General features: G+C 42.0%; 2 protein-coding genes across 3 annotated transcripts; both read right to left on the bottom strand.

Annotated features, from left to right (window-relative positions):
* Positions 1–1,559: 1,559 nt before the first annotated feature.
* Positions 1,560–9,005, bottom strand: LOC111667131 (retinal guanylyl cyclase 2-like). Of its 2 annotated transcripts, XM_023422724.2 has the most exons (12): positions 8,829–9,005; positions 8,557–8,713; positions 8,292–8,441; positions 7,828–7,976; positions 7,573–7,736; positions 6,931–7,123; positions 6,683–6,857; positions 6,218–6,316; positions 5,959–6,053; positions 5,781–5,866; positions 4,713–4,813; positions 3,348–3,474 (listed from the first exon to the last, which is right to left on the bottom strand). In XM_023422724.2, exons 1-11 carry the CDS (start codon positions 9,003–9,005, stop codon positions 4,714–4,716), a joined length of 1,545 nt encoding a protein of 514 aa, XP_023278492.2. In that variant the 3' UTR covers positions 3,348–3,474; position 4,713. The 2 variants fall into 2 exon arrangements, with proteins under 2 accessions (XP_087034467.1, XP_023278492.2); XM_087178341.1 differs by lacking the exon at positions 4,713–4,813 and having other exon boundaries at positions 1,560–3,474.
* Positions 9,006–9,164: 159 nt separating this feature from the next.
* LOC147818173 (retinal guanylyl cyclase 2-like) lies at positions 9,165–12,687 on the bottom strand. The gene is made up of 12 exons (XM_087178348.1): positions 12,355–12,687; positions 11,985–12,113; positions 11,685–11,864; positions 11,417–11,534; positions 11,009–11,310; positions 10,793–10,924; positions 10,559–10,662; positions 10,358–10,476; positions 9,877–9,961; positions 9,638–9,734; positions 9,299–9,426; positions 9,165–9,183 (listed from the first exon to the last, which is right to left on the bottom strand). Exons 1-12 carry the CDS (start codon positions 12,685–12,687, stop codon positions 9,165–9,167), a joined length of 1,746 nt encoding a protein of 581 aa, XP_087034474.1.
* Positions 12,688–22,309: the final 9,622 nt, after the last annotated feature.

Below are 22,309 nucleotides of genomic sequence, written 5' to 3'. Positions count from 1 at the left end.
GTTTAAATGGTATAAATTGAGCAAATTAAATAACCGTTGCAGGTTAACAGATTACCAAATCCCTAAATTCACACAATAAGGTGAGAATCAGGCAGTTTTCCAGCACAGAAAAACATATGCACAGACCTGCCCGGTTAATGTGTTTAAAATAGTAAATATCAGTTTCATAGCAAATTGTCGGAATAATAAAAATAGTTGAAAATTACATTCATATTTATGTAGATTTTATTTTTGCTGCTTATGTTGTTGATGTGTTTTTACCATCCCTTCGGCCTTGCACTCAAACTTGAGTCTTGATATCGTCTCGTCTCCTCTGCTGTTACTGTGGCACAGCACCCTCTGCTGGCCAGGATTCAGCATTACAGCCAAACCTTTGCTGCTATTGTACTTGCAACAAAGGAGCAGAGCCAACAAAGCTGAAACACACACACAGGAAACACAAAGGAAAGCATGCTTCCCTTTGTTACAGACTCAGTCTGTTATTTCAGAACAAGCACAGTTGCAACACTGCTGCTGCTGCTGTTGACATTGCAGTTTAAACAGACACAGACACACAGTTTATTTATACAACTGAAGACAAATTATTAAAATCTGAACATGTTCAAAAGCATTCAATGCCACACTGTTTTTGTGATCAGTAGCATTCAAATAAATATAGTTTACAGTCTAACTTTGACCTGTATTCTATATGTGATACTGGCTGTATGTAAAAATCTTCATATATAGTCCATGCTTCACACTCAAGTATATTTCTCTGCCAGTATCATTACTACTGACTAATTATAGCGGACCGTTTGTGTAGTGAGAAACACTTGTGTGAAAGTGGTGGTAAACAGAAACCAGTTAAGCTGTCATCACTCAATTAAACGTTGCATTTTTCTTGCAGTAAAATGATCTAAATTTACACTTTCCATCTATTTTTCATTTAAGGAAATTGTTATTCATTTTGTTATTATCTCCCTGTTCTTGTGCATTCAAAACAAATACATACAATTCAATATGACTCATGTTTTGGTTTTAGACTCTCCTGTGCCTGTTCTTTTTTTTTTTGAGTTTAAAATTTTATTTTTAGTTTTCAGGGTTTTTTTGGGTTTAGCTTGAGAGTTTTTTTTAAATATTTTTTAAATCATGTTGGTTGTTTTGATCAGACCAGAAGACGATTGTTTTGAACTTTCTAGTGTCTTTCTGATACATTGCCTTTCTTTCACAAGTCCATGTTATTGCTCAGTGTTCTGCAGGGTCTTAGCGCTAAGATGCACTGATACCTGTGTGTGTGTGTGTATGTGTGTGTGTGTGTGTGTCAGAGTTCGTCAGTTTGAAAATTTATCTATACTGTAAAAGAGTGTGGTAAGCTGTCTGTCAGTTTATGGATTTTAAACTGACACACACACACACACACACACACACACACACACACACAGTGAGGATCAGTGAGGATAATCCTGCAGAGCTTCCTGGTTGCCATCTGTACCTTGAACATTATTCTCTGTTGGACACTAGAGGGCGCTGTGGGACTGTTTTCAATCATAGCTGCAGGATGTCAAACAAAAGTCTTTGCAGTGAGTTCAGACTTTATTGAAATGTTCATTAGGCAGGTTTGGTTTCAAAAATAAAGTGGACTCCCTAAATTCTGCTATTGAATCTAAAATCTGACAATTCCTAACCTACATTCAGGATAAATTTCTATCATGAGGACAAAATTGAACATTATAGATTCTGAAGTTCAACAGTGCTCAATGGTGATGAGCCCTACTGCACAGATTCAAATATAATACAATATGTAAACGCGTACACCTAACGATTAACAGCTGCACCACACAAGATCTTATTGTAAAAATAACACGGACAATTATCCAATTCAATCTCACTGAAACAACATTCATCTTTTCTATTTGACTACGCACATTTTTTGGTTTCGGTTTCAATTCTCTGACACATTAAAACCTTCAAGTGCGAGAATTTAAACATCTGCACAAGAGCAGCGAAGAGCTTCCCGCTCAGAAAGAAGTTTTAGATGACTACTTGATTAAAGAGGAATCATTATTACAGCATGAAAAACAGACTCACTCACTCAATCACTCCAGCCTGCACAGATAAGAACCGCAGCAGGCCGACCAGATTGCACCAATAAAACATCTGTGTATGTTGAGTGTTTGTGATGATACAATAAAATGACAGAAAGAAAAAGAATTTCCTTCCTGCAGACGACGAAAAAAAAAAAAAAGATTCATCACAAAATTTAACATTTGGAAATAGCTGAGATTTGGTCACGAGAAAGAAAAATAACAAGAAATTCCGCCCTCGTGGGAGCAATCCTGCTCAATTTGCCCAGTATCTGGACTATTATTAGCTTCTAATTACTCAGGGGAAGGTCACCGACATTTATTCAGTTGCACAGTTTCACATCTGGCAGCTTGCTGGTCCAAACGGAGGAGCCGTGCTGCAGCTGAAGACGATCTGTGCCAGAACACAGTGGAAGTCTGAGTGCTGCCTTTTGGAGAGCTGAGATTTTAATTTTGTGGAGGGAAAATCTCGATGGAAGCCAGTGTCACCAGTTTGCCTTAGAAACCACAGAACCATTGATAATCATGGGTCAACAGGGTTTACAATGCTGAAGTGATTGTTTGACACTAAACCAGACCAAATGTTAAAAAATGGGTTAAATTTACCCAGCATTCAACAGTAAAAACTACCTTAACCAAGGGTTCATTTTTAACTGAATGATTTTTTAATGTGAAGTTAGTTAATTGGCAACTTTTTTCATAATCAATTTTTAAATGTGAATATTAATATAAAAAATAGATAGTTATTTGTTTAGTGTAGATAGTTTTTTCATTTTCCCACAATGTGGCGCAACAAACAAACAGGATGGAGAATAAAGAGAAAGTGGTGACAGCAAAAGAGTGGCCATCTTTTCTTTCCTCCTCCCTCTCACCTCCCTGCTTCCTCATCCTCCTCCTCCTCTTCTTCCTCTCCTCAGATGGAGAAACGGGGAAGCGAAGGAGGAGGAACTGAACGAGAGATTAGCTGCGCTCCTCGGCTGCTGACGGGCAGTTTCTGGAGATCCCCGCTTTGCTGAGTCACCACCTCACAGCCTCTATACATAACTCCACACAGGACTTCATCTCCTCAGCTCAAGCCCTTAATAAACACACACACACACACACACACACACTGACTGCTGTTAATCTGAACTAGCAGAGAGTTTAAGACCTTGGTCTGATGTTCGTGAGACCTTTTCTTCCAATGTGACATGTCAGTCTTAAAGCTGTCAGCCAGGACTGCGAAGTGGAAATTCAGAGCAGGTACAGTAGTGAATCACAGCTCAGTCAGTGGTGCAACAACATGACATTGTCCTCCTCATCGGTCGCGTAGAGCTGAGCCACGACGCGGACGTGAGCGATCTTCTTCACCGCCTTGTGAAACGCCTGCTTTATGTCCTTTGACTCGCCTGTTGCGATGCTGATTAGGGTGCTGACAGGACGGAGGGGGGGGAAGAGAGTCAGGGGGGTGGGGGTGGGGTGGAGGAGGGGAGGAAAGACGGACAGTATATTAACGCAAGACGGGAAAGGAAATGTGCTCCCCTAAAACATGAAAAGAAAGGATTCATTAAGGGAATAGCTCGACATTTAGGGAGAAACACTTTTGCTTCCTTGACAAGAGATGAAACAAGTGCCTGGAGTTGATTAGCTTAGCTTAGCATAAAGACTGGAAGCGAGGGGAAACAGCTAGCCTGGCTCTGTCCAAAGTTCAAAAATAAGACTAACAAATGGATGGATGAATAAAAAAATTTGTGAACTTCTGACAGAGTCATTCCAGCTGTTTTATTTTGTTGTACAGACTGGAACTAATCTTCTCATCTAACTCTCTAACATCTAACTTTTAGTATCTGCATCTATTGTGTTTCTTTCGTCGTCTCTACACCTGATGGAGATCCTTGTAAGCAAACATTTTTAATGCCACAACAGAGGAAAGTGTTGCACAAGTTCATCAAAGTGGACGTTTTAAACGTTTCAGCTCAGTGTCGGCGCACGTCGCTGCTGCTGGATGAAAAGTTTTACTTACGAAAATACAATAATTTTGAAGTTTTCGTGCGGCAGCAGCGAAATGGCATGATATCTTTTCTTTAAAAACTTGTAAAGTAGAAGAACTGAGTTTTGTAAGTGACAAACAATTCAAGATGGATCCCCCATCTCTGATGATTTTATGGACGAAATCCCCACATTCCTCTCTTGAACTGTGTCTAGATGTCGCTTCTTTTAATTTGCATTTACTTGTACTCTTGAAACATGATCCACTCAAAATTTCGAAAGAAATCTTTAGTGCAAAACCTGCAGCAAGAAGCTACTGGTCCGAAACTCCTTCATTTTGCCAAAATCCAAAGTTATTGAAATTTATCTACACTCATCACTTGAAAGCAGATAATGTTTATGTGTCTATTTCCCCAACATTTCAAACAAAAGTAAAAAAATAAATAAATAAAAATGATATAAATCCACTGCAGCAGTACCAGCTGTTTCTTATTGTGGCCAAGATTTCCTCCTAAACTCTGAATGAGTCATGTTCAAGATGCAACTAAATGCAAACAAACTGCAGTGACACCTTAAGACAGTTCATGCTAACAAGTCCCCAAAGTATGTTTGCCTAAGGACGAGTCATGTTGCCAACCAAGAAAGTAATGTTATACATTTTTTTATAATGCATAACATTACCTCAGTTTTTCTTCTTTGCAAGTTGTTCCTGTTGTTGTTTCTCGGCTTTCCGTTTCTTGTACTGGGCTATCTCGGCCATCTGCAGCCCGTGGGCCATTTGCCTGTTGGGAGCAAAGTAAACAGTATGAACACAGCACACACACACACACAAACACACACATATATATACAGAGTAGTCCTGCAATGACTCGGTTGCTCTCAACCTGCTAGATCAGCTAAAAGGTTGTAGCCACTGTAGAAGTCAAGAAATGGAGCTAACGTTAGCATCAACAGCTGTTTACTTACCAGTCTAGAAGAAATTTTGCAACTTCAACATCAAACTTCATTCCTTTATTCGCCAAGAGTTGTCTCCAGTGGTTAAAAGCAACCCTCTTGTATAGCTTCGATTCCTCTCACTTGTTTTCGTCTATTGAAGTTAGCATGCTAACCAGCTAGCCCCAGCCCGGTCAGCCCATCTCGTCACTTTCTGATACCGAGTCACTGTAGTGTCCAGTCTGCCCTTAAGAAGTGGTGCTGCTCAGAGGATGCACTATAACCTCATGTCTTGGAAACGCACGGATGGTTGAAGCTCTTGGCAAGACTGGTGAGCAAACAGCTGTTAATGCTAATGCTAGCTATGTAGCAATTTAGCAAAACATGCATGTCTTAGCTCCTTTTAATGGTTTCAGGTTCAATTTCATTCATCATTTCCTTGTTAGTGAAACATTAGTTTAGTAAAAGCTACAGGCTCCAGAGTTATGTCTGTCAAACACATTGAATTTATTTTCTGTTACTTGGAGCGTAGAAATGCCTCCTCTGGCTTTTTGTCAATGCATTTATTTATTACAGCTCAAGGATGAAGAACATGCTCCCTCATTCTGAAGGGCAGACACTAAATCTAACATTTACAGTAGCCTACGGTTAATTTTTTGAGTGTCAGTCCCAGAATAAGAAACCCACAAATGCAAGCTGTCCTGCCCAGGTCTATCAGTGTGTGATGTCCTTTGAACAGAGGTGAAACTCATGCATGCAATAAAAACTGTGTAAGGACAAGTACAAATGAGGAGGAGAAAGAACAGTCGTTCCTACCCGGACTTGAGCTCTGGAGGAACTGGCAGAGGTTTGGTAAATCCATCTCTCCCTACGAGCCAGAAGGTCTCCTCTATTCCTTTCCCCTAAGAAAGAAAAAACCAAAGATACAAAGATACTGCATGTTGCTGTTGTCTGATCTTGTTGTATAAATCTTGTCCCTGATAGAAGGTCGTACCTTGACTTCTGTCCTGCCTCTTAATTCTACCTTGTAGCCGAGATTTAGGTCCCGCAGGACCTTCACTGTACTCTCGTGGACATGGATCCTGTAGGCTTCAATGGAAGTAGCAAGGAAAAGGCATCATAATGCAGCTCACAGCAACGAGCATCTCGCACCAAATACAGAAGACTTTGGTCTAAAACACAAGACTAAAATTTAATTGATCCCACCAGAATTAATATTATCAATAAGACTGCAGCTAATGTCTATAACTTACGCAACCCGGTGGCCTCCATACGAGAGGCGGTGGTCACTGTGTCTCCAAACAGACAATAGCGAGGCATGGTCAGACCCACCACACCTGCTACACATGGACCTACACACACACAGACACACACACACACACACCAAGTTTAATGAAGGGGTTTGGATGGAATAAATATCTCTTCATTATTTTTTATAGCCTTTGGGGGCATTTAGTTAAAGAGGTGATAATGGAGAGATGACAGGATGTGCAAAAGTGGTCCCACATAATGCATTTTATAACAATTATAACATGTATTTCTAACACAAATGTGTTATTTTAAATGAAATTTTTTTTTTTTTTGTCAGTTTATGTTTTTTAAAATTACAAGATACGCTTTCCATGTCTCCCTTGGCAACCACAGAAGTACCTTCACGCCCAATGCACCACAAATTCTAGCTAAAGTCTTCACAGTAGTGAAACACCATCATCTGTCACCTGTGTGCAGCCCTATGCGTATCCTGACAGGAACATCAGGCATGTGTCTCATTTTGAAGGTTCCCACAGCGCTCAGGATGTCGAGAGCCATGTTAGCTATTTCTGCAGCATGACGGTTGCCATTAGGGACGGGAACCCCGGACGCCACCATGTAAGCATCACCGATCGTCTCCACCTGGAGTAGAACGAAACAGAATTAGCAACAGTGTGATCCGAAGAGGTTTAAAGCCTGAGGGTGGAGGTTACACCTTGTAGACATCGTGGTTTCCTATGATGGCGTCGAAGAGCGTGTAGAGGGCGTTGAGCAGGTCGACAACCTCGATGGGTTCGCTGTTGGCCGAGATGGTGGTGAAGCCGACGATGTCGCTGAAATAAAGCGACACGTGGTCAAAATACTCTGGTTTGACTGTGCCGCCCACCTTCAACGCCTCCGCCACAGACCTGAAGGGGAGGAGAAGAACAGGTTTTCAACGTTTTTGGTTTTAAGCGAAATATCTTGACAACTATTTTAAAATTTGGTGCAGACATTCATGCCCCCCTCAGGATGAAGTGTGATAACTTCGGTGATCTTCTGACTTTTCATCTAGCGCCATCATCCAATCAAATTTTTAATATGGTTTGTGGACAAATACCTACAAAACTAATGACATTCCTGGACATCCTCAGCTCTACATTGTGTTTATGTTAGCATGCTAACGTGCTAAACTGAGATTGCGACCATGGTAAACATTGCCTTCTGAGCCAAAAAAAACCCCATGCTTTTACATATCAAAAATCGTAATTAGTATTTGGACTTAAAGTGCTTCCCCTTATGACATTATAACGGATTTATTAACATATACATATTCTACAGTTTTGTTTTGTACGAGTGCGTGTTCAAGTTAACTCACGGAGGCAGCATCTGTGTCAGCAGCTTCTCCGTCTTCTGCTTCTCGATCTCCAGCTCCTCCGTTCGCTCCCTGATCAGCTCCTCCAGGTTGGACGAGTACTGCTCCAGCATCCTCAGCATGGAGTCTATGATGTTGGTCTTCTTCCCCTTGTTGATGTTCTTAAACTGAGACGAGAGGAGGCAAAAGTACAGAGGGTACGAAATAAGAAGTATCTTGAATCACGTCTTGAGTCGGCTAACAATCAAACCAGCCTACCTGGTCATGGATCTCTTCAAAGCTGGGCCTCTTTTCCGGTTGTTCGTTCCAGCACTGTTTCATCAGCTGGATGCACTCGAACGGAGCGTAGTCCGGACTGACCACGGGCCGACACAGAGGAGGGGGCTTACAGAGCTTCTCTATGATGTCTAAAACACAGAGAAATATCTGCTATTGTATTGCCCTGTTGTTGTTTTATCCATGCTAGCAGTTTTGCTCTCGAACACGTTGCTCTAAAGTGAAAAAATCTCCATCATTAATCCATCCAATATTTGCAGCGATGTTTCAGTCGACACCATAGTACTGGTATTAGATTGCTTACCCATTAGCATAGCCTCAGATTGCTTGCAGTTTGTTCTGACTTATATATAAAAAGAAAACTGTCCAAACCAGAAAACAGAAAAACAAAGCACAATGCACCTCTATTGTCCTTCATTTTCAGGTTTGGGAAGTGATTGTCTTGCCTTCAGCAGAGAGGTCCAGCATGCAGAACGGAGGTCCTCTGATCACCACCTCCTGCATGATGATGGCGAAGCTGAACACGTCACCAGGCAGAGTCCCGTGAAGTCCCGGCTGCCCGCTCCTCAGGATCTCTGGAGCCGTCCACAGCAACTCTGGAACAACAGCGAACTCACATTACTTTGCTTCTGTAGCGGCAGCTCAGACAAATTGTCTCCACTGGCACAAACCGAATGTGACCCTGGCTCATAATCTGGCCTGTTCTCTCACCGTCTGCAGGTGGTTCGATGTAAGGGAACCTCTGTGACTCCAGAACCTCATTGTAGCCGTAGTCTGTCACCTTCAGGACAAAGCGGCCATCCACCACACAGTTACGGGACTTCAGCCGAGTGTGCGACACTCCGCGGTGGTGAAGATACTTCATGCCCTGAGAAAGAAAACGAACAGGTTGGATTGTTTTGCAGAGGGTGCTCAGATGGTATTCCTACAGAGAAAAACAGTGAACACTTCCAAGAAGTCACTGCCCTCTAATGTATGTTAACCTTAATCATATCCAGTAGCAGAGAGGACTTGAACATCCAGTCGAGTTTGACGTCGTCATTCAGCAGCAGGTCCTCCAAGCTGCCTCTGGAGCAGAACTCGGTCACGATGGCGAACACGCCACAGTCGTGAAAGAAGCCCAGGAAGGGGTTGACGTTCTCATGACGCATGTCCTTCATCTGCAGATTAAAAAAAAAAAAACGTTGGTGAATTAATTTTTCTAACTAAAAATGACATGATATTCACACTTTGTCTCACAGCAGCAACATCACGCACCAGTTCAAACACATCGCTGGTTTTGGGGTTGATTCTGCTGAACATCCCATCAGGAAGTCTCTTCAGCCACGCCCAGTCACCCTGCAGAGGAGGAACACCAAAGAAACGCAGGCAGTCGCATTAAGAAACGGCTTCTTTCTCGTCTTTTCAAGATACTAAAACGAATTGGAGTGATTTTGTTATTAAAATGACTCGCGTCACCTGGTAAATGACAACATTGGTGTTCTCATAGGTGGCCGGGGATTGGGTGGAGACTTGTGAGGCAACGCTGTGGTCCGACACGCTCCTCATGCCGCTGATTCTGCTGTCGTCCAGACTCAACTTCTGTGGAGAGTTAAGTTCAGGATGTGAGACGATTTTTCAATCATAAAAAAACCCCCAATAATTTTGATGATGACGTCTGATTCTAACAGTTGAAGACACCCACAAAAAAAATATAGATTTATTTAATTTTTATTAATACATCAAAAATATACAACAACTTCCTGTTTTATTTATTTTTGTAATGAATACAAATTGTCAAAGAGAGGCTGACCTTGTTGCTAAGTGACGGGTTTATGAATGTGACATCTGCCAGAGTCAGCAAGATCTTGTTCGGACCCTTGACCAGTCGAATCTGATTGATGCGTCGCCTAGGCAACAAGAAGGAAGGATTTAAGGAATGAATGATAAACTAACGGCTGTAGATCAGAATCTTTTCACCTACAAATATCAATTTTAATCTATATTGATACTCTACACTTCAAACAACACGACTTCCTGCTGACTTTGTACCTGATGCAGTAAATCACTGCTACACCAAAAATACAGAAGACGATGGCCCCAAGGAACATGCTGAAAGTCGTGAACGGATCCACACCTGGAACAGAAAAGGAATAGTTTTGATTGAAGTTTTTGAAGAAAATAAAAACAGATTACAGAATACAAACAGTAACCTTTATTTGTCAGTCAGCATTTCCAAGGACTTTGAATAACTAACCGTATCTAGCCTTCTAGTGAAATGAGTGCACATCTGTATAATGTAAACCTAAAGAAAATATTTAGACAAACTATATTTAGTTCCTTTATATGCATGTATGCATGACATAAACAATTCATGCTAAACAGCTTTTAGGAAATGCATGTGCAGGAATATGTTTATTCACAGAGTCCTTGAATGTCTCAACATTAAATCAAAACAGCACCACATAGCTTATGAATGTAAAGTATATATATTTGTGTGTGTGTGTGTGTGTGTGTGTGTGTGTGTCCTCACCCGCTGAGCAGAGGACTCCAGGAGTAAACCAACAGGACGAGTCCCTCCAGGGTCCGGAGCCTCGAGGGAAGTGGATGTCTCGACCCAGGAAGCGCACCATACCGACCTCCATGTCAATCCTGTCGTCAGTCAATGTGGTCATTATTATTATTAGAAGAAGAAGAAAATTATATTACTATTAGTATAAGTATGTATGTGTACCTGTACACTGGCTTCAGCTCCCAGGAGAGTCCGTCTGTGTCCAGTATGAGGTAGTCCAGCAGTGCTGCTCCAGAGCTGTTGGTTTTGATTGGGTGGCTGAAGCCCTGCAACGATAGTAAGATATATATATATATATAATTGGAACTGCCCTTTTTATTATGGTCCTATCAATTTTTTTCTCGAGCTTCTCTGTCTGTTTTGAATGATCACTGTTTTCCTCACACCACTCAGTACCTGAAAGGCCAGGTTGCGGGTGTGTCTTGCCAGGTTTCCTCCAGACATCCACTGCCCAGACTTCCGAACTCGATGCACCGCATGAGCCATGAAGAGGACCGAGCTGTAGATGGTCCCGAAGAGCGGAGACACCTGCAGGGCACAGATTTCAGCTCACACTGCCTTGATCAAAGGGGCATCTCAACAGCACGCACTCATTATTCTTCCATGCATCACCTGCTCTGGCTTCAGCGTCCTCGCCACCTCCCCCCTCTCCACAGCCTCTCTGTAGGCCTCGTAGAACGACGTCTGGGGCGAGTCGATGGTGACGGTCAGCACGGCGTCGTAGGCCCGGAGCAGCTTGCTGTTGCTCTTCAGAGCAGGGTAGGAGACGTTGCGGTAGGGAAGGCTGTAGAGCAAGGTGTCGTAGGGCAGAAAGACCAAGGAGCCGTCGATCATCTGCATGTCGTAGGCCGTCTCCAACAGGAGCTTCTGGACTCCGCCGCCGATCAGTGCCGAGTGCATGCAGAGGATCACAACTAGGATGAAACATGACATTGATGAGTTTGAAACTCTGTGTCCTTGAGAAGTGATAGTGATATGAGTGGGTGGAGTGGAGGGATGATGCAACAAAGGTCCCCGTACCCCGAATTTCTCTCATCTTGCGAACTTTGGCCAGAGTTCGTCTGATGCCGTGAGGTGTGTTCTCCATAAAACTGACCAGTCTGACCGGCAGACCGTGGCTTCTCAAGGAATCAGCTACCTGAACAGGACAGGGACGACACACACCAGACGAGATCCATGAACTCAATGAGGATCTTTATGTCTCAGCAAAGTGTGGTTTCCTCATTCAACAACTGGTTTTTGTTGTTGTTGCAGAATCAGAAATGCGAAAGCTAAAGCAAATTCAAACCTTGGTGGCCGTCTCCATCCAGATGGCTTCTGAGGAAGAGATGATGGCGGTGTGGGCCCACCTGAAGTAGTTCATGAGGCTGAGCAGCACCCAAGTGGGCCTGGCCATGGAGCGGGCGAAGGTCGGGTGGCTCCGAACATCGTCCAACTCATAGCCAACGCAACCCCAAGGAAACAATGCCTGGGCGAGAGAGAGAGAGAGAGAGAACAAATGACAAAATGAACCTGTCAAAGCAGGAAAAGACAGGAGAAACAACTACATCATGGCATCTTTAACGTGTACACTCATATCTTCACCCACTTTGTTCCAGCCTTTGCTCAACATTGAAGCAGCATCACAGTAGCCGGGGTTGGCAGGTCCAATGTACCCCGAGGCCTTGGTGTTGAAACCCATGAACGCCTCCAGCGCCCTTGATGTCTCACAGGGTTCCTGAAGAGGCAGTTCCAATAAATCAATCAGTCAAATGAATCAATGAACCAACTAGCCTAGTCATGAACTACCTTTGTATCTGTCCTATGATCCTGTGAAAAGGTTGGTTGCACGTAGAACGTCAGATTTTCAGACTTATCCACGTATCAACCAAATATCTTCAAAGTCAAAGAAGGCGCAGGATCTGGAAATACTGAGCAACACTTCCGCTTTCTGATGAGAGTTAAGATCAGCCTCGTACCTGCAGCACAACGTAATCGAAGGTTGCGGCGTAGGGCAGGGAGGTGTCCTTGTTGATGCGGTTGACGGCGAGCTGTGCCGCCACACTGGGAAGGGCCTTGGCAAACAGAGGGTCACACCCCCACGGTCCCACCACCCCAACCCGGAACCAGGCTCCCTGGGCCGGGCGGGGCAGTAAGCACAGGAGAACCAAGAGGAACCTCAGGAGGCCGCGGAGGGATGGATAGAGCGGAGCAGAGCGGGAAGGAGGCAAGAGATCAGGTGAGGGAGAGGGAGGATGGGGAAGGTGGGGTAAAGCGCAGAAGAACGAGTGTTGTCTGGTGTCTGCTGCCATGTTTGAGGTATGGAGATGAAGGCACGGTGCTGTTGTCGCATCTCAAGGCTCACGACCTCCAGAGCTCACAAGAACCTGGAGGAGGAAGGTGTGAGAAGAAGAAGAAATATTGTACCATAACTTTTGTTTTATCCACTTTACCTAAACCTCCAGAAAGACCTTCAGCACCCATCCGACAAATTTTCTAGTGTGTTTACGTGTGGATTTTTAGCAATTTTGTTTACAGTCCTTGATTCAAGGATATTTTCTTTTCAAAAAACACTCGAGGACCAAATGAAATCCAGCTCTGATTTGGAGGGAAATACTGTTTCCGATTCCGAGTGCTTCAAATACGATCTCTCTACAGACACCTCCACCAATTCAGCAATGAGATGTATTTTCTCAGAGACGAACAAGGATAGTTTACAGCCGATTGTGAATGACTTTAAAGGTTTGAGTTTCACTCTAATTTTGTATCATGTAAGAGCACTGTCCCTGGCTCAGGGAGCTGTAACAGGATTATCAGATGAGACCCTTTCATTCCTGCACTGTATCATAATCCTTGTGTAGAAATCTCGTCATGGTTACACTCAGTAAATCAAATAGGTCAGGCCTAAAATGTCTGATGTTACATGTCTGATTGTAATGTGGAATTAAAACCTGTGTGATCCACCGGTGGATGAACAAACCGAGACACTTACGGAGCCTTTAAAGAGAGTTGTTTAATTTTAATAATTTGATCTGATGATGATGTTTGTCTTGCTCAGTCCTGTCAGATACAACAAGCCAAGTCATCCTGTCACACACCGACAGCATGAGCGAATCCGGCAGTTCTGCTTTTGCCATCAAGACTTAAGTTTAAGAGTCAGTGTCGTCTTTTAAAGGACTTCTTAAAACTCACTTTGCCAGACCTGCCGTTACATACAGGAATTTTCTCGAATGATTTATTACCTTGCACTTAAATTTAAAGAAAGCTGGGTTTATTTGTAATTAAATATGCTACAGAAACAAAATGTCCTTGCCTCGCTTCCTCTGCGCTATTGCTATGAGTTTCCTACCATGCATTGATGAGATGGACAGGTCTTGCTTCCTCTGCACCACAGCGAAAGTTTCATCACTTTCCCTTTTCTTTACATCCAGAAAACAAATCGCTGAATTACTTCCTCACATTCGGGAGCCAACATGGTGCCACTGCGTTGTGACGATACATACATCTCAAGACGGTTTACAGCTCATCCACGTGTGTGTGTGTGTGTGTGTGTGTGTGTGTGTGTGTTTGAGATGACCTAGAACAAGTGTGTGACCTGTCCTGTCAGATTATATCAAATCCAATCAGGACCATTGTAGGTGTAAGCTACACCGACTGAGTAGGACAAGTGAGAATGATGATCATGACCATTAATATTATCATCATTAATATTTTTATTATTATTTTATTATTTTGCCTTCTAGCCAAATAACATATAGGAGAGAATACATACAGGATTTTAGAAATACTGAGGCCATAACTCCAAAACATAACCATTAAAAATTGTTCAAAAATGTTTATCCATTTAACTACTTAATATATATATATTCAGGTTCATTTAATAAACCGTCATGGACACGTTGACACACCGTGAAGCTCTGTCCAGTCAGACACCAGAAGATATGTGATTTACTTTCCGTTTTACGACCCAACCTGCGGACCAGGCGGCTCAGAGGCAGTAACGCATGTGGTCCAACTGAAATCCACATTATTTTACACAGTATGTGGCCACGGCTGACGCACATGTGGTATTCAACTGTAGATTCATCATCCGTCCCCAATGTGGCGAACAGATGCAGGACTCCTCTTTTTAATTATACAAAAAATACTTTGAAATGAAAAACGTTTTGCAGACTACATCTTCCATATTTTAGATTGCTTTACTCTTACTGCATTATTTAATTAATGTTTATTTATTTGCAGTAAAAGTAAATAAATTAAATAAATGTTGAACCCTACTGCAACAAAATTAGAATAATATTTATTATTATGTATATGATTTTCTCAAATCTATTAGTTATTTTTATTTGGAGAGGTGAGAGCGAAACTATAACCACTGACATCATCATGATCATTGATATTCACTAATGCAGCACTAGTGCGGCGTCCTGGTCTGTAGCACAGCGGCATGTTGTGGCTTTGTAATTCATCTATTTTTTACTCAAAATAATTTAACATTTCATTTAAAATGATCTTCTCAGGTATCTCACTCAGCACAGGAAGTAGATATCCTAATAGATCTACAACTGATTCATCATCTTTGGGTAAAAGGATGATTTTAGAGTCTCTGGACGGATCTTCTATAAAAATAAATAAAACCTTGGTGACAAAAGCACATTTCTAAAATGTATAAATAATAAGAGAGTACAAACTGTATTTCCTTCCCTCATGAACAGCACAGTGCTTCTCTGAAAGCTAGAGGGCAGCACAACCCAGAAACGCCACCCATCCTCTTCATTCAGTGTCCTGTACAGAAAACTGTCCCGTGGTGTGTGGTGGGGTTTTCTAGAAAAACAACAACAACAACAACAACAACAACAACGACAAAGGTTTCTCCTTGAAGTGAAATGAGGCCTTCACAGAGCAGAGCGTCAGAGTCCCACTCCTTCATTGTGGAGGTGATAAAAAGTTACAAGGCGTTGCACAATGTGGCAGAACACACTGCACATTTCTGCAGGGTGAACGTCACCGCTCTGGCCTTTTCATGGGGCTGATGGATTAATGTTGATTATCTGACTCACTGTTTCGCCCTTTTTTTTTTTTTTTTGTCAGACTCACCCTCTCCTCTGCTCCCATTCAAACACATGCTTTAACTATTTTTTTCCCCCCCAAAATGTCAAAAGCCAAAAGTGAAGTTGTTACAAGATCAAGGAGAGTAAATAAATCAAAATGCGTTTTTTTTTTTTTTTCTTTTCTTCCGAGCATCTACATGAGAATAAACTGCTGAGTGTTTTATGTTACTGAAGCAACTTTCCAAACTGGATGATAAAGTTATATCCCGTTTTATATCCTCCATCATACTCTCTCTCTCTTCTCCCTGAACCTGACTCGACCAACATTATGTCAAAACCAAGACAAATCAGTCCAGATGTGAAGTCCTAATCCTGCCAGATGAACCCCGTGACTCTATTACTGTAACGCTTCAGCACACATTTAAGTACATGCTGCTTTATCACCCTAATATTGCTTTTTTTTTTCTTTTTAATTCAGACAGAATTGTTTGGAAAAAAAAAACCTAAATAAAATGATTCAAAGCACAAAAATGAAATACCAGATTTGAGAAAACATCACGTGACTTTTGGTTTAAATTTGATCAAACTACTAGTTACAACATTCAGTCGATGAAACTTTAAGCTGAATTATGATATTGTTTCACTTTTTTACAATAAAAGCTTTTGAATTTTAGTCTCCAAGGGTCAAAAGATAAATTGATTTTATTTTATTTGTAAACTTTAGTCTGTCTCTATGGGTAACAGTGACACTGAGTTACAGACTTGGAACATCAGAGAGAAAATAAACCACAAAACCAGAATTAAACAGAAAATGATTATAAAATCATGATTTACATCACTATTACACTCATGTATAAGATTTTAACCTAAAAATAAACATATGTGCCCTTTGACTTCACTTTCAAGGTTCACACGGCAGAAAGGTCAGACGCCGCTGCCATTGATCATCAGCATCGTGGAGCCAATGCGTTAACCATGTGACCCGTTAACTTACAAAACTGTTGCATGACCCAAAATAGAATATGTGGGTTAAAAAATTACAATCTTTTGATGTTATATTACAAGAGTTTCATTCACTTTAACTGTTTAAATGTTTGACTTCAGGAGACTCTGTTTTTTCTGTCTCCCATGGAGTTCATTTCGACTCAGGTCTGCAGCAGAGTTCAACCACAGGTTACTGTACCATCCAGACGCTCTCCTTATATCCAGGTGATGACAGTCTCTGCCATAAGCAACTCTTTGAATCGATCACGAGCTCTTTCTTTTCTGAATGGCACTTATCTTTATGAAACAGCCACTTAGCGGTCACTGACGAAGGGGCCTCTCGTTCTCAAGACTGACCGGCACCGCAGCGTGTAGAGGTGGAGGGGGCTGAGGGCTGAGGGCTGAGGGCGGGGGGGCTGACGAGGCCCCGAACAGGACAAAACAAGTTTCCACATTCCATCAATGGCAACGGGGCTCTCAGGTGACATTACAGTCCCTCTGGCGACCATATTTAAGAAACCACAGTCCCTGTGAATCACTCGCTGTGGAAATGAAACAAGTCATTTCTCATGCGCACAAAAAAAAACCTCTTGGTCAAACTGAGCAAATGACCGGGGTCATTGTAAGAAATCCAAATATAACTACACCACTTCTGTCAAGTCAATTTATACACAGGTACTAAAAGTTGCTTATCTGTGAAATGATTGATGCAGTTGTTTTTCTTGGGAGAGAAATCAGAAAGCTAAAGTTGATCTCTCAACTTTAGCTTTCTGATTTCCCACCAAAATAAAAGTTTTCCAAGGACTTTTGTTGATGAAGCGTTGCATCATACGTTATCTATATAAATAGCTTACACTAATTTCATTATTTAAAATAAATAGTCCCACTTTGACTTTTATGTCCTACGTTCTTCTCATGTCTGTGCAGTAACTGAAGCCTCAAGGTAATTAGCTTAGCTTAGCTTAAAGACTGGAAGCAGCTAACCTGGCTAATTCGTAATTCCGAAATTATAAAAATCACGTCTTCCAACCCCTCTAAAGCTCACTAAATGTGCATGTTGTATATTTGTTCAATTCGTACATGAACAGTGATGTGAAGACAATTTGTGGTTTTTGATGGAGGTATGTTATTTCTTCACAAACAAGCAGGTTTAGCAACTAGCTGGTGATTATAGCTGAGCGTTTAGTGGCTAAAGAACCAGATATTTCTGTCAGGAGCTGGTGGAGACCACAAATTGAGCTAAAAGATGAATAAATATTGGATTTAACATTCATCAGGAGTCCAAGTGAATGCTAATGTCTGCTCAGTGTGTAAGGCAGCTGTTTGCTAAGGAGTTTGCCACATCAACATTATCAGATAATAATATGTTGTGTGATATGTGTTGTGTTTAGAGCTTGTTGCAATGCCCTTAAGTGACTAAAACAATTAACTAATGCAGTTAAAAGTAGTAGTTAGGTGTAAAGCTTTACTAACAACTTATCACGTTGTACTTCTTTGTGTGGGGCAACACATTTGCATAAATCTGAATTTAATAAACCCTGATACGGACTAGTTTTGAACTTTAAAAACAGCTGGTGGACGAAGCTCCAGGACCAGGATTCACTCCTCACTTTCTTTACTTCTTTTACAGTACATACCATATTTAATCGCAGTCACTTCCACATTGACGCGTGTTGAAACATCCATTCAGAGCCTCTCTTTTTCTTTTGCCGGCCCCACCTCATTCAGAGTAAAAAAAATGTTTCCTTATCTGATGTGGTCTGCAATTTGACCACACATCAAAGGAGGAAGGATGAAAAGTCAGAAATGCAGAAAAGCGCAGTGACATGAATGAAAAAAACAAGGAATGAGGAGAGGATAAAGCACGACCCTGCCACCCAGAAACAACCACACGCAGCCTCAAATTAAATTATTAAGAAAAGAAAAAGAAAAAAAGGAAAGGGGGGTTAAGAACATCTTGAAGTAACAGAGGCCAGGCCCTGCAGAACACAGTCAAGGCTCATCAGAGAAAATGACTTTTGTCATGTCAGCTTTGTGAACTCCAGCAGCAAACCTCTCTCAAAGAATTTCCTCTTTCCTGTAGGATGTGTTTGTAGCGTTGATAAATCAGTAAGCATGACTCATTCCCCGACTCCTTTCTCCCTCCCATCTGTCTGTTTATCTTGGAGAGACAGAGGCGTGTCGAGCTGATAGCCTCGCTGGAGAAGACACATTTATGAAAGTGTAAACTTACAGACTAGCTGCAAAACATGCGCATGCACAGAACCTTTGTGTTTTCTGTCTTAAACGCACATAGCTTTCATTCACCTTTGTGTGTGATGGTTGACTTTCTTTGGCTTATGAGGCTGTAGCCCATCACTCCATCAGATAGAGTCCAGACGGCAGCTAGCATAAGTGGCTGGTGGGCATACGCACACACACACACACACACACACACACACAGTTGCTGTTTATTTGTTATGGCAACTAGAGGATCTCTAAAGCTTTTCTCTAATCTCACTCCTCGCTTAGAGCTGCGCTGAAACATTCAACATTTACTCAAGGAAAACACATAGACAAAGCACCGGCATATATCATAATCTAAACGGAGTTATCTGATCGATCTCTTTTTTTGATCTGACTGTGCTGAAGAGAAACAGCGTCTCCGGCTTCGGAGATCACAGAATCTAAAGATGGTTTATGCTTAAGAATTTCCTGCGATGCTTCCAGTTTTCTTTTTGATAATCTCCATAGAGAAAAAAGTTTGAAATAAAAGTGGAACACAAAGTTAAAGATATATTTACGATCCAACGCTGAAACAGGCATGTTAGCATATAATCCGGGAGATGAGATCGGTATGACCCAAGTTTTTATAAATTCTGGTGATTTATTGGGGAAAGAAAACTCTTAACCTCTTCAAACCATCTTTAGATTATGTGACCTGGATCTTCAGCATGTGAAAGGTTTGCAGTGTGAAGTCGGAGGTTCTCAGCTGGAAAACTGTGGCTTTTTCTCTCTTCGGGTTGGGATGAAGTGTCTGCCCAAAGTGAGGGAGTTTAAGTATCTTGGGGTCTTGCTCACGAATGAGGGTGGGATGAAGCTGGAGATCGACAGGCGGATCGGTGCAGTGTCAGCCGTAAAGTGGGGTCATTGTACCAGACCGTTGTGGTGAAGAGGGAACTGAACCAAAGGGCAAAGGTCTTGATTTACCAGTTGATCATCATTCGAAACCCCTCGCCTGTGGTCACAAGCTTTAAGGTAGTGACTCGAAAGAATGAGATTGTGGATACAACTGGCTGAGATGTAAGAAATCTAAATATACTTGAAATGATTTTATAATCAATTGTTAAAACAGACAGTTATTTAATGTGATCCATTCATCAATTGATCAGCCTCCAATTTGCATTCAAGAACAACATCGGAGTTGCTTATCTTGAGAGCGCTCCAGTGAGTTATTACAACGTAGGATTTGTGGTGATAAATCAGGGCATTTTAAAAATCATTAGCTTATCTTGAAAACATGATGCAAGCCAAGATGAAGGAGAAGAAACAAAATTAAGAGACATGGTGGGAAAGAAACCGTTGGGGGAAGATAAGGTAATGAGTAATAGATAGGGGATAGAATTTGCTCTTCAACCACTGTGGGAAATAGTCATGGGCAATGTCTGGTAAATCCATGGTTTGAAATGTCCTGCTGAGTCCCGAGAAATGCAGAAGGAAGAGGGGAACAGTGAGGGAGAGGGGAAATGGGAGGGTAAATGAGTTGCCCACTGGGAGCCTTGGAGCCAAAAATAGAAACAACAGACCTCAGATATTGTTCGTGCATTAACTCTATGTTTTCAGCCATTTAGACACGAGGGAGCGGAAGAGGCCAAAAGGCATAAACAAAGATCAAGGTTGGAGTTAAAGACAGGAGGAAGCAGCATGTGATGATAGTGGATTCTTTCACGTCTGTTAGTGGTTCGCAAACGTTTGTGTTCTCCCGATCAGTTTCACCTTAATCCTGGAGGTTGTGAGGTTGTTATAGCTCCGCAAAACCTCATAAGGATCGGTCGTGGTGGATGACTAGGTCAACAGCGCGTGTCTTTGACATGACTGACCACTGTTTGCATATCTTTTTCCTACGAACAGTCAGTGTTGGTTTCTTTTTTTACCATGGCTACGAACTTTCCCATAACCAAGTAGTTTTTAGCAAAAAACCTACCGAGCTTAAACTTTGCAGTGGAAGATCAGAAAAAAGGAGTCGTTTTGGAAAGCACTGACTAACGATTTTGTCCCGAGGGGCATCAGATCAGAAAATGTTGTGTAGTTTTGGAAGGAAACGATGCATTACATATTTGGGTCAAAAGCTCCAAAACAAGCAGTAAGAGAAAGTTGACCTTGAGTGGAGGGCGAAGAGATCAACCTTTAAGTCAACATGGACGACGTGCTCAGAGGAATGAAGTGTTTGGACATCTACACTCCCTTATCACTTAAACAAACCGATGAAGACTGTGTGATACGGTCGATAGCTCCGGCACAAGCGAGTAAGAAGGAGCATTAGCTGAGATTGTTTAGTCCTTCAGCCAGTTTCAAGCCGTTAAAGTCTGAATGATGGTCACTTACTATGGCTGAACATTTTCTTTAAAGCTGTACTAATAATTGACAAAACAATCTTGATTTAATATCCACTTACTCTTTTGTTCTGGAGCTTTTGACCATATCCCACAGTCTTCCTGAGTAGCTGAGGTTAGCTTTCAAAGATGATATAAATTTTTCTTTGATTCTAGTCACTTTTAAGACTTCTCTTCCACGTAAGCCTCAAAGAAGACCTTGTGTATTGGTCAAAAGCTCCAGACACACAACAATTATGTGGACCTTGTTGTTGTCTTGTAATGCCTTACTCGCAGATCAATGACTGTGAACTTAAATATTTCCGTCTTCAAGCCTCAAGCTGAGTTTTTAGACGGCTAAGCTTGAAGGAAGTCGAGTCCACGTCTCAACCTACAAGTCAATGTTTCTTTGTTCCACCTTCTTGGGATATTATTATTTTTTAAAAACTGGTTGATTTGCATGTGAGCAACGACGGTCTTGATTTTTATCATCAAAAAGCATTGGCGGCCTTTCGCAGCGACATTTAGCTGTCACTCAGAACATAATAATAATCGTGTGTTTGTCTTGTGCTGAAAGATGACACCTTCGTTTGTTCCGTGTTCGGACAAACGAGCTGATAATGTTCCCGTTTCTGTGTTTTTCTGTCTCATTTTTATCTGTTTGAATTAGTCTCCCTTCAACACCTCCTATCTTGTCTCTTTCCTCCTCTTCGCAGTTTTCTGTCAGCTATCTTAGTCTGGTTATTTTTTTCCTTCTCTTTTCTTAAGACTCTCCTGGAACATTTCACTCCTTCCTTTGCGTCTTGCTCTTTTTCTGAATTTAGGGTCTTGACTTCATCCTAGACGGGACCTTAACTTCCTGCCGCCTCCACAGACAGATAACAGAACAGGGCATTAACACACACACACACACACACACACACACACACACACACACACACGCATGCATGCACACACAGCTGGTTTATATCCTCCACACTGCTGTCGCTGATGGAGTGCTTTCCCATAGTGGAGACCAGAACAAGAACACCCACATACTTGTGTTTGGGTGCTTGGGGAGGTTAGCTGCTGATAAGCTGACCGTGACATCATTAACCTTAGTCTGGACAGGTCTCTCTTTCGCTGTTTTCACTCTTTCCACTCGTTTCCTTTCTACTGCATCTTTAGCATGTTAGTAACAACCATGTTTCAACAATCACACGTCTGGGCCCCCCGCGTAATACCAATCAATCATGGCTTGAGTGCCGCAGCCTTCGCGAGTGTTGTGGACTATGTGCATTTACCATCTCACGGCTTCTTCCAGAATAACATTACACCGTGCCACAGAG

Source organism: Seriola lalandi, unplaced genomic scaffold (genome assembly GCF_002814215.2).
Source record: "Seriola lalandi dorsalis isolate HSWRI2012SDOR001 ecotype SW California unplaced genomic scaffold, Sedor1 jcf7180002054684, whole genome shotgun sequence".
Classification (NCBI taxonomy): domain Eukaryota; kingdom Metazoa; phylum Chordata; class Actinopteri; order Carangiformes; family Carangidae; genus Seriola; species Seriola lalandi.
The sequence above is the reverse complement of the archived record's forward strand: the minus strand, read 5'-3'. Positions and strand labels throughout refer to the sequence as shown.

What these genes read in the sequence shown, in the direction of transcription:
- LOC111667131 (XM_087178341.1), bottom strand. Translation starts at nt 9,005, where the DNA reads ATGAAGGACATGCGTCATGAGAACGTCAACCCCTTCCTGGGCTTCTTT. An exon ending in CATCGAACCACCTGCAGACG is followed by an intron (nt 8,442 to 8,556) that starts GTGAGAGAACAG and finishes CTGTTGTTCCAG; the next exon opens with AGTTGCTGTGGACGGCTCCA. An exon ending in ACGCATAGGGCTGCACACAG is followed by an intron (nt 6,317 to 6,682) that starts GTGACAGATGAT and finishes GTGTGTGTGTAG; the next exon opens with GTCCATGTGTAGCAGGTGTG.
- LOC147818173 (XM_087178348.1), bottom strand. Translation starts at nt 12,687, where the DNA reads ATGGCAGCAGACACCAGACAACACTCGTTCTTCTGCGCTTTACCCCAC. An exon ending in TCGATTACGTTGTGCTGCAG is followed by an intron (nt 12,114 to 12,354) that starts GTACGAGGCTGA and finishes CTGCCTCTTCAG; the next exon opens with GAACCCTGTGAGACATCAAG. An exon ending in ACCCGTCACTTAGCAACAAG is followed by an intron (nt 9,427 to 9,637) that starts GTCAGCCTCTCT and finishes AACTCTCCACAG; the next exon opens with AAGTTGAGTCTGGACGACAG.